Consider the following 15,806-nt stretch of genomic DNA (forward strand, 5'->3'; position numbering starts at 1 on the left):
GAAACCTTAGAGGTCTTCTAGTCCAACCTGTTTTTCTGAGCAGAAGTTCATATATTATCATAGACAAATAGCTGTCCAATCTTACCTTGAAAATATCCAATGATAGACATTCATGGTTTTAAGAAGCAGGCTATTCCACTGTTTAATAACTATCACAAAAGAAATTTTAAGTCTCAAGCTTTCTCTGTTAACTTCCACCTGCTGGTTATTGTCTTATCCGTGGGAGCTATAGAGAGCAAATCCACACCCTCTGCCTTCTGCCCTAAGATTTCCTTAGGCTAAACATACCAAATTCCTTTAACTGTTCTTCATGGGATTTCGCCTCCAAATCCTTTACCACTCTTTTTTTAACAACTTCATTTCTCAGCATCTTTTTGTACTATGGTGACCAGAACTGGACACACAATTTGAGGTATGGTCTGATCCATGGTGCACAGAGCAATGTTAAGACTTTCCATGTTCTTAACACTATATATCTGTTGATGTGCCCAAAGCTGCATTGGCTCTTATAATAGCTATGGCTCAATGCTTCATCTGTGGTCTTACTAGGACATCCAGATCCTTCTCGCAAATACTTCTGCTGAGCTACCTGTACCTTTCCATTTAGCTTTTCCTATATAAGTCCAAAATTCTACATTTCTCACAAATGAAAAATATTTTGTTGAACAAATTCTGATGTTCAAATCTGTTAGAATCCTTTTGAACCTTGCTATCATCCACAAAATTTATGAGTGTCTCTTCTATCAGTAGAGAATATTTGTAGCTCAGGGTTGAAATGAGGGGTCTTTGGTGCTCTCTGATGCTACATCACCCAGACTAGCTAAAATCATCAGTGCACCGATGATGTTACCTAGTTTGTGTAATGAAATGTCTGCAAGAAAACAACCAAGTTCAGGAAGCACTAAGGACTGCTAATTCCTTCAATTTCTACATCTACATTGTTTATGAAGATGTTAAAAAGTACTGGGCCAGGACAGAACCCTGATATCCCATTGCATATCTTCTTCCAGAGGTGGGTTTCAGCAGGTTCTGACCAGTTCTGGAGAAATGTGAGCAGAAATTTTGAGTAGTTCGGAGAACTGGTAGTAAAAATTCTGACTGGCCCCACCCCCATCTATTCTCTGCCTCCCGAGTCCCAGCTGATAGAGAGGAAATTGGGATTTTGCAGTATCCTTCACCTGCCACGCCCATCAAGCCATGCCATGCCCACCAAGCCATACCCACAGAACCAGTAGTAAAAAAATTTGAAACCGACCACTGTCTCCTTCCATGTTGACATAAATCCATTGGGGACCACACAGTGACAATCACATGTGGTTGCAGTTTCTCGAAAAGAAAGCACTGGTCTATTTTATAAAATGCTTCTCTCAAGTTTTAAGGGCACTACATCCACAGCATTCTCCTGGTCTACTAATCTAGTCATGCTGTAAAAGAAAGCAACAAAATTTGTCTGACATCCTCTTTTTAACAAATCCATGCTGGGTTCTGCTAATCGATTTGCTCAGGGTTATTTTTTATGATATGTTTTTCAAAATACAAATTACAAAAAAAAAAAAGATGTGGATGGAACATCTACGTACAACCACAAAGTCTACACAAAATTTAATGAAACATAACAGAAGATCCACTGACTTTACCCTTTCTTGTTCAGATAATAACAACAGCCCACAGAGGCAGAGAGAAAAATGATTTCCATCCCTGCAGTTTTTTACTATCTCAGATAGTATTTTGGAAATATTGAGTACCATGATCTGCACAAGTTTCAGTGGAGGAAAAGAAGGCCTGATTGAACGGCGAGTGAATAAACCTCACAGGCCATGGAAAAGAAAAGTGCAAAGTATGATTGCAACCCTTTCAAAAATTATAATAGGAGTGGGAAGAAAATAATTGTTGTGGCACCCAAAACTATTTGATAAGACCTAGCAGAACAAACTGTATATTTTTTCTTGATGAGTTCTGGAGAAGGATTTTGTGGTAGATGAAGAAATGCAGTTGAACTGATTTTAGCACTAATATGAAGAGACAAAAAAGCAAGAATGGGTTGAGAGAGGGAAAATACTTGAGGTTCCAATTCTTCTGACATGTTGATTTAATTTTCATTTCCACATCGGCTCATCTTGACTTCTGGCATAAGTCTGCCAGAGTTGGCTCAGTTTTAACAAAGGCAGTGTGGGACATGAAGATCTGAAGATGTGGCAACTGCAGTACAATGAGCCTGTGTGAAAGCACAGGTCAATAATATCTTCTTGACAAGGTACTTGAATAGATGATATGGACAGAGTTATACCTACCTTATTTTATAAACCATTGAAACGGATTTCTCCTTACTTTACCAAAGTTGTAATAACAATGCATTGAAAGTGCAGAATGTGTTAACCACTAAAAAGGTAGAATGTGGGTTAAGTCTATGAGGTAGGTCAGAAATGGAGCTCAGAAATCCAAACACACTGGGTGCAAAAGCATTAAATTTCTGATCTTAGCATAGCACTCTAACCACTCTTATGAAACATTAGAGTAAGGTGATAGCAGTTTCTCTAGAGAACAGAAATGATGGCCAGGTTTTTCTGGAAGGCAGTGTAGCTACTGCTCTAATCATCCTCAGTAGCACAATCCCAGATGAGGGCTATCTCTATGCAAAAGGATGAAAAGGATGATTGTTTCCTGATTGCTTATTTGTACCTATGACTATCGTTAAGTGTTGTATCATTAAGTGTTAAATTTGTACTCTATGACTATCATTAAGTGTTGTACCTTGATGAAGGTATCTTCTTTTATTTAAACTGAGAGCATATGTAACAAGACAAATCCTTGTGTTTCCAATCACACTTGGCCAATAAAAAAAAATTCTAAACAAGAATAACCCATTTAGATGGGAAACACTACCAGAGATGTCTACCTGTACTTCATGTAAAGTAAGCATGTGCATTAGGACTTCCACTGCAACATTTTTTGCAATGCAAAGTGATTAGGTGACATATAAGAGAAATCCTATTACAGTTTGGGGAGGCTTTCCTAGAAATAATTTTAAAATCAATCAGACTTTGCAATATTTTATAATATTAAAACCAGAGCCATGTTAGTTGTTTTTTAATAAATTTATTCAAATTATTTATAATGAAAGGATAAAAGAAAAACATCCTTGAATCTTTATAGCACCATAAAATCTAACTACTTTTAAGATACTAGATATTCAAAAATATTGCAATGAACTCATTTATTTCAACATTCTGGTGAATTACCATATTTTTTGAACAGGCAAATGAGCTCATGATATCTACTGCATTTATTCAATCACAGAATCTAAAACTCCTAATGCAATCAGCGGGGTACCCACTTTCATATTACTCCTTATTTATTACTCCTTACAGTATCCTTAATAATTTTATCAAATTTGGGGGGAGGGTACAGCTTGTCAGAAGCAGATTTATAATTGCTCGTTACAGTTTATCAACATTATTTAAACAAGAGCGGTGATGCCCAGAGACAGAAGTAGCAGTGGAGATCGACAACATGGAATGCCACCAATAGTTGTCATGGACCAAAGAGAAGGAGAGGAGGTTGAGTGATTGGCACAACGAAACGTTACTTTCATCTCTATAGCAAATGATGCTACAGACATTACGCAAGGCTTCAGACAATGTACAGATCCAGATTTTTAGACTGTGAGGTTGCATGTCATGACCAATAAATATCAAACTAAATGTAGGGAATGTCTTTCACATTCATGTTAATGACCGAACTTTCTACCACTGACAGACTTTCCATAATTTTCCTTTGGCTTTCATGTAGCTAAGATCATAGTCATTTTTTATACCAATGCTCCTAATTGGTATAAATCTGCATAATTACAAAGTAATGAGCATACAGTAGCTAGGAAATAATGATTCAAAAAGCATGTTTCAAAAGCAAGGCAACTATGTTGAAATGTTATTAAGAATTATACCAGTAGTTTCCCCGTGTCAGGTCTCTTCCAATTCAATGCTGCACAAGCGCTTTTTAAGCATTTGGTCTGAAGAGATCAAGGCAAGCAAGGTAAGGGTTCTAAATACAGTAGATCTATTCCAGATCTCCCCCACCCTTGTGGTTTGGGGTGTTGATTAGAAAAACTGAAAAGGAGCAACCAGTCATTTGAACATTAGGATATTGGCAGGCTCCTCACAAGAATAGGGAGTTTCCACAAAGATGATAAAAATTGGAATGAAAAAGCAGGAGTAGTAATATTGGGGACAGTGCATGCTCCTATTTCACACTGCTGTTAGGCATAATTCCTAAGTAAGGGTAAAATGGCCTCTTTGGTGCATGAGTGTGCACCCACTCTCCATCTTCTTACCAGAAGGGATAAGGGCATTCCCAGTTCCATGTTAGATTCATAATTATGCTTCAAAAGGCAATGCAAGCGCTTACTGTTCTATTTTCTACTTTCTCCCCATGTCCCAAAGTAAGTAAATAAGTCATGGGACAGTGGAAGAAAAAGATGGTGGCATGCCTCAGTCTTCGAGAGACTGAAATAAAGAAGCCTTCAGTCTTGCATATGAATTCTTGTCTTGAGCTTGTACCCTAGTAGCTACGAATTCTAAGATAAAAGGATCTAGCAATCCTAGATGTTGATATGATTCACTGAGCTGAAGTTATGGATTGTCAGGACAAGGCTCAGTGAGCATTAACTTTGTGGCAGAAAGCAGCAGGACACACAACCAACTCATTTATAGAAGTTTCAGGATTCTCAAAACCCACTGAGTTGCTTCTTAAGGTGCTTATATATTTTTTTAAAAATTCTCTGCATCTACTCCAGCAGCAGAATAACCTCATAACCTGTGCCTTCCAGATGAGCTACTTGATTAATGGAAGACAGATGTGCTCTGCTTTTTTAACCAAGAAATTAGTGCCATAGCACGTCTGACAACCTCAGATTCAATAGCAAGTACGTTCCTCACTCACAGAGTTCATCTTATTCTGGCACTGTTCACTCAGCATCAGGCTGGTGGTACACTGAGTGATGGAATGATTCCTTTTGGTCATAGCTGCTGCAACTGTCTCTTGAATCACAGTAGGTGTCCATCACTGTAAGTAAGACTGTTGACAGTAGAAAGCAAACAGTCAGTCTAATAGGAAACTTTCTCAATGTCTTATTGAGAGACCAAGTTCTTAAGTATCATAGCAAAAACAGAGGAGAAAAACAAAAGCTGTTTCTAACCATTGTTGTGATACATATTTGGCTGGCTTCACCAGGCATTATGTCACTTTGCAGCAGAGATGCCTCACCAAAGAAAGTAGAGGTTTTTGTTCAGTTGCAGCTAGAAATTGCCTTTGGTCCACCAGCAGGTGAAGTCACCGCTATAAATTCCTCCACCCTCTCCACGTTGAGCTGAGAGTCGGATTTCTTAGACCCATTCACCAGAATCTGGCTGGTTGGAGTTGACCCTTGTTGAAATGCTGGAAAGGGGGGAGGATGGAGAATCAACAGTTAGACTGGAGTTAAGCCATACAAGAGACCATGAATACTCCCTACTTGCACTGCAAGAAAGAAATCATGCTGGGCTAAAATGTGCCATTCTAACAGATTTGTGAGAAAGTACTATAAATCAGGGGTCTCCAACCTTGTCAACTTTAAGACTTGTGGACTTCAACTCCCAGAATTCCTCAGCCAGCTTTGCTCAACTCCCACTTCTGGGAGTTGAAGTCCACAAGCCTTAAGGTTGGAGATCCCTGCTATAAATCACTTCATAGACAGAAAAATGCTATAGAAATGAACATAAAATAAACAACAGTCTTGACATAAAAATAATGATTTTAAAACAATACCTTTCCCTAATAGTATACTGTATTTCCCCGACTGCAATTCCACCACACCACAGAGTATCTAGAATTACAAAGTACCCCATTTTTTTTTTTGAAAAATCATATTTGCTGAATTGGTTCTGCGTAACTCCAGAAAAAAACATTTATTTCATATGGCAGACAGCTAGGCAAAGGCATACAAATTACTAATATCCCCCTTTAATTTCTTCCCTCCCTTCTGGCAAGGTTCATATAAAAAGAAAGGAAGGTCTTGCAGAGTGCTAACTGTTTTGATCAGAAAGAGGTGAGGGGATAAGATTATTCTGAGCTATTTCCCCTTCTCCCCTTTAGAAGAAAGCACATCTATTAAATGCCGTTGAAGAAATGGCAGAAGTGGCACATATCTAGTTTAGTCCTCCTGATCAGTCAGACTATCAAATTATATCTGAGTAGAAACAGTCTGTGAGGAAACAAAGTAGACATCCTGTACTGGAGAATATTTGCTGCAGTTGCTAACTCAACCTTTGTTGTTTAAATATTTAAACAAAAATGAACTTAAACATTGCTACAAGCACAGGATGGGTACGTTGAGTCATTAATGGAAAATTCTCTGTAAGAAGTGTGTAGCCTCACTGAACATTATCTTCCCTGTTGAGAAGGAGTGGATACAAACAATGCTGTGTGGTTTATTTACTTCCTTTCTAGTCTTTCTCTCCCACTGTTTTCCATTTTACTTTATCCTGAACCTCTGACCTCCAAGCTTAAAAAATAAATCTTTCAGCTATGTCTGTTCATTTGTTTTTAGTAGGGCTGAGGATAGAGGAGGGCACAGCTCAGTTACTCAGGGCCTTCCTTGCATGCAAATTCAACTCTTGTCATCTTCAGGGAGGCCTGGAGAAAGTGAAAGGCTGCTGTCAACAGCATTGGGCTTGATGCATTAGTGATTTGTCTCTAAACAAACTCATCTGCAAGCCTTCTTCTGTTGGGCGTTAGGTTTTCTTCTCTGCTCTGCTCTTCTCTGCAGGAAAAGCTTTCTTTCCGCTTTCTTTTCTTTCAACCGCAGATTTTACTTCTGTAATTTAGTTGTCCAATGTCCAAAGCAGTAAATATCCACCTCAAGGATGCACAATTCTTTTGGAGGGTGAGCTGGCTTTTGACTGGCTTAATGTTGTCCAAAACATTAATGGTACTAAGATAAAAACTAACCACCACCACCCCACAGAATATAAATGTAATTATACACTAAACAATTATTATGATCTTCATGATTACAATAAATCTGCCCAGCACCTTAACAGTTAAACAGTTGCAAAATTTTCAGTGGCCCTGTGAAGTTGTGCATCTCTGATTAAAAAGAAGACATTCATACAATTAGCTCTATATAGTATATAGGATTATACACCCATCTCCTTCCACTTATGACTGTAACTTTGTTGCTTGTATCTGTTAGGTTCGGGAAGTAACGAGGCTGGAGACCAGGGTAGTGACAACAGCTCTTTAATATAGGGTGAACCCAGCAACAGGCTGGGGGAAAAACCTCTCCTTTTATACAGTTCTGCTGGAGGCTTCGTCCAATCAGCAACGTGCTGATTTCCCGCTCAAATATTTAAAGGCACAACTGTTAATACATAACACTCCTCCCCTCCCAGAAAACACTTGGTCTTATTTACATATTTATTTACATGTTATTTTTCGACGTAGTCACGCAAATAACCTGGGCGTCTCCTAGTTCTTTCTGACCTGCGCGGTTCAGTTCTGGGTGGTGTTTTGAGCTGGTCGGAGGGGCTGTTTTCTCCTCCCAGCTCTTTCTCTGGGCCATCGGGCTCTGGATTATTGGCCGACTCTTTTTCTTGGCCATCCGGCTTTGGATTAATTTTGGGATTTTCCTTGCTGTTTCCCTCGGGGACCTGATGGCGTCGCTGGAACTCTGGGACCTCAGCTAAGTCTTGCGCCTCCCCCGGGTCATTGTCAGCTGTGGATTCAAAGTGGTATTGGTCATTACCTGTCTCTGTTGGTTGGGTTTGGTCAGTTATTCGTTTCCTTAACTGGTCTATGTGGCGCCGCCACATTCGGTTGTCTGGTAGCTCTACCACATACGATTTTGGCCCTGTTACTCTTGTTACTTGTCCTGCGAGCCAACTAGGGCCGTCCCCATAGTTTCGGGCCCACACCCGGTCGCCTATGCTCATTTCCCTTGTTCTTTCTATCTCCCCCTTGTAACCCTCGGGTGTGTAATGGGGTTCAAGCAGTCAAGTGGGCACGGAGTTTTCGTCCCATTAGCAATTCGGCTGGGCTTTTCCCAGTGGCTGTGCTTGGGGTTCTGTGCTGGACGGCTAGGAAAAAGTCTATTTTTGTTTGCCAGTCACCTGGCTTGAGCCTGGACAATGCCTCCTTAGCGCTCCGGACGGAACGCTCTGCAAGGCCATTCGACGCAGGGTGGAAAGGTGCAGAGAGGGCATGTCGGATGCCTTCCTCTGCCAGGTCCCCTCCAAACTGGGCTGCCGTGATTTGGGGCCCTTTGTCGGACACCAGAGTGCCCGGCAACCCGTGAGTTGCGAATAGGTGGCGCAGGGTTGCGATTACTGCTTCGGCTGTGGTGGACTTCATAAGTATGATCTCTAACCATTTGGAAAATGCGTCCACCACCACTAGGAACGTTTGGCCGTGAAAGGGCCAGCAAAGTCAATGTGGATTCTTGACCAAGGCCCTTGGGGCTTTTCCCATTCTCTGACTGGGGCTGTTGGGGTAGCGGTCTGGACTCTTGGCAAGCTTGGCATTTCCCTACCCTCTCAGCAATCTCTGCGTCCATGAGTGGCCACCATACATAGCTCTAGCTAACCCCTTCATCCTTACGATGCCTGGGTGACCCTCGTGGAGGAGGTCCAATACCTTGCCCTTAACTTAACAGGAATTATTACACGATCACCCCATAACAGGCACCCCTTGAGCCGAGAGCTCATCACGTTTCTTAACAAATTCTTTGAACCGTTCGCCCGGCGCGGCCACCCTCTCTGTACCCAACCGAGTACAGTCCTTAACACAATGTCGGTATGATGCCGAGCCACTTCCTTTGATGTGACTGGGCCAGAGTCCAACGAGTCAATAAGGAGGATGGGTGTCCCGGAGTGGGATCTTGATCGCCCCGGCAGTGGGCATCGGCTCAAAGCGTCTGCATGCCCCACTTCTTTTCCCGGTCGATGCTGCAGCTTGTATGAGTAAGCGGCTAAAAATATAGTCCATCGAGTCAAACGTGGCGACAGTGCCACAGGTGTTGGCCGGTCGCCAGCCAGTAGTCCCAATAACGGTCTGTGGTCAGTCACGATTTCAAAATTCCGCCCAAAGACATACTCATGGAATTTTTTGACCCCTGATACAATGGCTAATGCTTCTTTGTCTAATTGGCTGTAGTTCCTCTCTGGGGAGGACATCGTTCTAGAGTAGAACGCTATAGGGGCTTCTGTGCCGTTTGGAAGTCTATGGCTGAGTACAGCCCCCACCCCATAAGGTGACGCATCGCAAACCAGCACTAGGGGTAGTGAGTCGTGATATTGGATGAGCAGGCTATCACTTGAGAGCAGGTTCTTTACTGCTTCAAAAGCCCTATTTTCTGACTTTCCCCAAGACCAAACAGTATTTTTCCCTAAGAGCCTATGCAGCGGTTCCGCAACGGTTGCTTTGTTCTTTAGAAAGACCGCGTAAAATTAACCAATCCAGGAATGCCTGCAGCTCTGCTTTGTTTTTGGGCGCTGGAGCCTTCCTAATTGCCTTAACCTTGCTCTCAGTAGGGTGAATTCCTTTCTTGTCTATCCGGTAGCCCAAGAAATCGACCGATTCGACCCCTATCTGACATTTATTTGTCTTGACTTTTAATCCGGCTGTCGGAAAATGCTCAAGACCTTTCTTAACCGCTCCCCAATTCCTCCATGTTTTCCCTGAAATTAGGACATCATCAGTAGGGAACTACCCTGGGAGCCCTTGCAGTAGTCGTTCCATCAGGTTTTGGAACAGCCCTGGTGCCACACTAACCCCAAATTGCAATCGGGTGCACTTGAATGCCCCCTGTGCGTCACAATCGTTTGGGCTTCGCCAGCGGGCGTCTACTGGCAGTTGTTGGTAGGCTTGGGCCAAGTCTAACTTTGCAAAGACTTGCCCTTGCCCCAAAGAGTGCAATAAGTGTTGCACTACGGAACCGGTACGCTTTTCTGTAAGGCTTTGTTAAGCGTCGCCTTGTAGTCAGCGCAAATTCTAATTGACCCGTCCGGTTTAATGGGGTGACGATTGGCGTCTCCACTTTGCGTGATCGACTGGCACCAAAATCCCTGATTTATGAGCTTGTCCAGCTCCTTATCAATTTTGGTTTTAGGGCAAAGGACTCTCCTCGCCTTAAGCCTAATGGGGGCTACCTGGGGTCTAAGTTGAAGGAAATAGGGGTCCCCTTGTACTTGCCCAGGCAGTCCTTGAAGACATCTTCGAACTCGTTAAAGAGAATGTCTTTCAAATTGCAGTCACTTCTGTAGATGCCAGTCACTCCCATGCCCAGGGCACGAAACCAGTCTAGTCCCAACAGACTGGGCAGAGTTCCTTCGGCGATCGTGATGGGCAGGGTCTTTTTGTGAGGGCCGTACTCGACTCGGACGGAGGTGGTCCCTCGAACAGGGATGCGATTCCCCTGGTAGTCGTGTACTCGTAGCCGCTGTGCTTGCAGATGGCGCTTCGCGACGGACGGCAGCGACTTTGCCAGAGTGTCCCAGGACATGATGGTGATCGCTGATCCCGTATCTACTTCAAGCCTGCACCGTACTCCCTCGATCTTGGGCTTTGTGAAAATCTTCTTTTCCACTTTGGTTGAGGCGCGGCCTATAATGACAGTCGTTTGGTTAGACTTCGCGCCTTTCTTGTTTGAACCAATCGCGGGCCGCCTTTCCGGTTCCGCGTTTTGATTGGCCGATTTGAATTTTCGGCGGGAAGGTTGGGCCGCTCTGCAAACCTGAGCTAAGTGTCCTTTCTTCCCACACCGCCGGCATGTTGCATCTTTAAACCTGCAGCGTTGGCGCTGATGCTGCCCTCCGCAGCTACCGCACTCGTCACGGTCCTCAGTGTCGCGTTTCTCGGTCCGGCAGACCCCTTCCTCATCTCGCCTCACCTTCGGATTCGGACTGAATCTCCTCCTGGTGTACTGGCGTTGGCTGCGCTTCGCCTTGGATTGAAGAGGCTTTGCAGGGTCTCTGCTGCTTTAGTAGACATTTCGTGTGCTCTGGCTTCGTCCAGAGCGGTGGCTAAGTCAGGTTGCTCCTGGCTAGCAGTCGTCGCCGTGGCGGATGTCCTTGACCCCTCGGATGAGTTGCTCGAGTAGCACCTCGTCTAAGTCTCGGTATCCGCAGTCCTTGGGCGCTCTTCTTAGCGGCCATGTAGTCTCCGATGGACTCGCCCTCCATCTGTCTCGTTCTCCAATTCAAACCGCTGCACGTATTTGGACGGCGTCGGTGCGAAATGGTTCTTCAGCAAAGTCTGCAGAGTCGGCCACGATACCGATTGTATCGGCGTTGGCTCTGCCAGGGCTTCCGCAATCTCGATTACCTCCGGCCCGCAATGGCTTAAGTAAGCCCGTTTGCGGTTATCAGGGATCCCTGTAGCTCGTTGGCTTCTAGAAAGCTTTCAAACGGGTCATATATGTTCCCCATTTCTCCTTGCCGGGTTATGCAGTGCGGGTGGCGTGTTTGCCATTTCCGCGTTTCTGCCCTGAGTTTGCTGGGTTCGGAACTAGCGTGCTTCAGCTCGGTTCTGGTTCCCCTTAGCCTCGAAATCCCACCTTCGTCGCCAATGTTAGGTTCGGGAAGTAACGAGGCTGGAGACCAGGGTAGTGACAACAGCTCTTTAATATAGGGTGAACCCAGCAACAGGCTGGGGGAAAAACCTCTCCTTTTATACAGTTCTGCTGGAGGCTTCGTCCAATCAGCAACGTGCTGATTTCCCGCTCAAATATTTAAAGGCACAACTGTTAATACATAACAGTATCCTTACGATTTATACTGATATTCTTTCCTGATTGCTTATTTGTAGCCTATGACTATCATTGTTGTATCTTGATGAATGTATCTTTTCTTTTATGTACATTGAGAGCATACGCACCAAGACAAATTCCTTGTGTGTCCAATCACACTTGGCCAATATAAAATTTTATTCTATTCTATTCTATATATATCCGCGCACTGCAACTATCAGGATTGGCTTTATTTCAATACATCTTACTTTGCCTACCGCACTTTACTTATCTCAGGTAGAAATCCTACTCTATCCGCTAGAGATTAATAATCCCGTTCTTTGCATGGGATTTTAGATGCCAGAAAGAGAACACTCACACTTTACACGTGATTTAACATGCTGTGAGAATTCAATCACTGATTGTTTTTCTCAATGGTATATATAGCTTACTATCATCTATTAATGCAGCCAACTGATGGTTTATTCAATAAACCATGATAAAGCAAATCATGATGGCTGACTGTTCTTAAGAGTTTTGTACTGAGCCACAGTATGAGCTATTCCAGACTGAGGTTTCTCAACACTACCAGATGCGTGGACTTCAACACCCAGAATTCCCTAGCCAGCATGGCCTCTGCAGAGAATCCTAGCTCTCTTAGGCTAACCTGGTGGAGGCAGTGGTCACTGGGCCCTTCTGGCAGGCAGAAACCTTTCTTAATTTTGCCACTACTGATAGATGTTCATGTAGAGGTACTGGGAATGAATTATGACCCGCCTCCATACAAACTCCGCACTTTCCCTAGAGATCATACCTCCGGATTGGTTAATTCAGGCAGAACCCCTCCTCCTTCCCCGACAGCCACAAACTTTTTAAGCATCCCCTGGTCCAGGGGTCTCCAAACTTGGCAACTTTAAGACTTGTGGACTTCAATACCCAGAATTCCCCAGCCAGCATGGCCTCTGCAGAGAATTCTAGCTCTCTTAGGCTAACCTGGCGGTGGCAGCAGTCACAGGACCTTTCTGGCAGGTTGAAATCTTTCTTAATTTTGCCACTACCTATAGATGTTCATCTAGAGCAGGGGTCTCCAACCTTGGCAACTTTAAGACTTGTGGACTTCAGCTCCCAGAATTCCTCAGCCAGCTTTGCTTTGCTTTGCTGGCTGAGGGATTCTGGGAGTTGAAGTCCACAAGTCTTAAAGTTGCCAAGATTGGAGACCTCTGCCCTGGTCCATCCCCTGGCCTGCCTCCCCCCAACCCGGACTCTCACCCGCCCTGCAGCTGTGCCTGGCGCGCACGATCTGCACCGCTTGCTGGTTCTGGAAGCGCACCAGCGCCAGCGTGATGTCGGCGTTCCAGCTGGGGTCTTCCTGGGGGCAGCGAAAGTCGATCTCGGCGCCGTCGTCCGTCACCACCGTGAAGTAGATGTGCCGCTGCTTCCACTCCACGCACTCGACGGCTTTGACGCGCGCGAAGGGCAGCTCCTTGCAACGGGTGGAGCCCCGGCTACCGGCCTCGAAGAGCCGCAGCCCCTTCTCGCTCAGCAGGCAGCGCTTTCTCTTCCAGAGCTGCAACAGCCCGCCGCTCCGCTTCTCCAGCATCCCCTCCCGCAGCACCTTCTCCGACGCCGCCATGGGGGCCGCCAGGGACGCTCCGGCCGGGAGGCGCGCTGCCCGTGGAAACGGCCGCGTGGTCCGCCGGGCGAAGCTACGTTTTCCTTCTTCCTCCGGCTTTTTCCCCCCCGGGAGGACGCGAAAGCCCGCCCCCTGCCGCGTGAGCCCCGGCCCGGCTCCCCGCGCCTCTCTGCTGGCGGGATCTGTCGCTACATGCCCGCTTGCTTGCGCCTGGCTGTTTCTGCTTCCCACTCGCATTCCTTTCCTGCTCAGCCAGAGCCTCGCCCCGGTTTTGCCTGCCAGACGGCGCTCACGCCCAAACGCGGGACTGCTCCGCTGGAAGCCTTGAGAGGTCCGGGCCGGCGTGGAAGCCTGCCTGCCTGCTGCGGATGCTGGAAGACCCATTCGCGCGCCGACGGGCGTATGCGGCGGCTTGGGCAAACAGCTAGGAGGGTTACTGAAGTCTCTGGCTGGAGGGATGCTTTCAATCCCCCCGCCAAAAAAAAAGCACCAGACGCGCACAGGTCAAAGGCACCGTTCGTAGGCGGCCAGAGTTTAACACGGATGAACTTGTCCGTGGGTAGGGGCCATCCCACGTAGTCCTGATCCCAGAGGTGCCTCCCTTTTGACCGCTGTGGTCCAAACTTGGTATCGCGTGCGGATGTGCTTAACCGAAGTTGGTAGCTGTTTCGGGGAGGGGAAGATGTGCAGTAGGAAAGGGGCGCTGGTGTGGGGCTTAGCACAGGTTTAGAAAGAGGCAGGTTGAATTATGCAGGGAGGATTTGTGGAGGAGGGACACATGAGTAAAAATGATCGTTACCTGATTGTGTGACACGGGCGCAAGTAGGATGAGAAGCGTTATTTTAGGAGCAGAACGGAAATTCTTCTATCCGAAGGGGAAGTAATGTGAAAATCTAGAACTGTGAAAACTGACTCCTGCTGCATAGCCTAGAAATTAAATTGTACCCACTTGGTCGGGGGTCTCCAACCTTGGCAACGTTAAGCCTGCCGGACTTCAACTCCCAGAATTCCCCCTCCAGGCTTAAAGTTGCCAAGGTTGGAGACCCCTGCACTTGGTCATTGGCCCCTGTGTTCTAGTCTAGCTCACGTGCACAAGTTTGCTTTCCTGTGCAATTCCTGAGATGTTCTGCTATTGGTTTGCAGTGCTGATACCAAGAGTAAATAAATGGTAGAAGACAAAGACAGAAGTTCACAATCCTCTCTTTGTGAGGCAAAACACCTGGCTTCTCTTTCCCCTTTGCAGAGGAGTTGCATCTTTCCCAACTATCCATTTTCTGCTTCAAATTATAGTCTCCAATTATTCTTTCAATGGGGAAATGGTAGTCATATGTAGTCCCCCTAAGCCACATACACCCAGATGCAATTATGGGCATAAATTCAGCTATTTAATCATGCCTTTAATTGTGCAGGTGTTTCATAATGCTGAACTAAAACAATGCTGAGAATCTCCTGATAGGTTATTAGATAGCAAATGAAATAAATTGTTGTCTCCAAGTTTATGGAGATTAGAAACGTGATATGCAAATTGTTTTAAAACAACTTGGAACATGAATGCTCTTAATTGAGGAATGGAAACTAGAACAGAAATGTAGAAAACATGACTCATGTTTATTATCTCAGTGTTGTATTTACAATAAGAATCAAAACATTATTGAATCTATCCAGATATTTTTAACATAACTGAAGACTGCAATTTTATGTATATTTACTTGAAAGAAAATGGCATAGATCCCTATGGATATCTATCTAAACCATATTTTTTAGAATTATGCACATTTCGAAAATGATTCATGAGAAATATTTAGCACTTCCCTGTTAATCATTAGAACAGCTCACTTTTAGCCCATGTCTGTGTGTGGTCCACTGTGTGTCTTCTGAATCATTTATGAAGTGTGTGTAGGCCTAATATCACACTTTTAGAAGTAGCATTGCGTAAATTGTTAATTCTGTTACTGCTATTATTGCCTTAGGTTTTAAGCGTTGCTGGTTAAGCTCCTACTGAATGATGTTTTAATAAACATGTACTTCACAGTAGCAGCATCCTGTAATTATTCTAGAGGTGAAGCTATTAAACTACTACTTTCAATCAAATCTGTGGGAGAAGAAGCATGTTAAGTCTGTGGTAGCAAAAAATCTATCTGCTAATCTACCTTTCTAACACATTTTATTAAAAGGTATGTTTCTGTAAATTGCAATTCACTTTATCAGAAATGTGACCCATGAAAAAAATTGTCTTTTAGTAAAGTCCGTCTGTCCAAAAATAAGACTGGACTGTAATCCTGAAATTGAAGCATACAGGAACAATATTGCAGTTATACAAATCATTTTTTTTCTATTTTCCTTTAAAAAGTAGGTTCAAATATGAGAAACATATCTGACAAACACACAGAAATTTGAGAGATTATTGGGGTGAGT

At 44.5% G+C, this 15,806-nt stretch overlaps 1 protein-coding gene across 1 annotated transcript; it reads right to left on the reverse strand.

Annotated features, from left to right (window-relative positions):
- Window positions 1-3,076: 3,076 nt before the first annotated feature.
- PHLDA3 (pleckstrin homology like domain family A member 3) lies at window positions 3,077-13,790 on the reverse strand. Its single transcript, XM_058175462.1, has 2 exons — window positions 13,028-13,790; window positions 3,077-5,433 (listed from the first exon to the last, which is right to left on the reverse strand). Exons 1-2 carry the CDS (start codon window positions 13,773-13,775, stop codon window positions 5,285-5,287), a joined length of 897 nt encoding a protein of 298 aa, XP_058031445.1. The 5' UTR covers window positions 13,776-13,790; the 3' UTR covers window positions 3,077-5,284.
- Window positions 13,791-15,806: the final 2,016 nt, after the last annotated feature.

Source organism: Ahaetulla prasina, chromosome 3 (genome assembly GCF_028640845.1).
Source record: "Ahaetulla prasina isolate Xishuangbanna chromosome 3, ASM2864084v1, whole genome shotgun sequence".
Taxonomy (NCBI): Eukaryota; Metazoa; Chordata; class Lepidosauria; order Squamata; family Colubridae; genus Ahaetulla; species Ahaetulla prasina.

What these genes read in the sequence shown, in the direction of transcription:
- PHLDA3 (XM_058175462.1), bottom strand. Translation starts at nt 13,775, where the DNA reads ATGGGTCTTCCAGCATCCGCAGCAGGCAGGCAGGCTTCCACGCCGGCC. An exon ending in CAGGCACAGCTGCAGGGCGG is followed by an intron (nt 5,434 to 13,027) that starts GTGAGAGTCCGG and finishes CCCCCTTTCCAG; the next exon opens with CATTTCAACAAGGGTCAACT.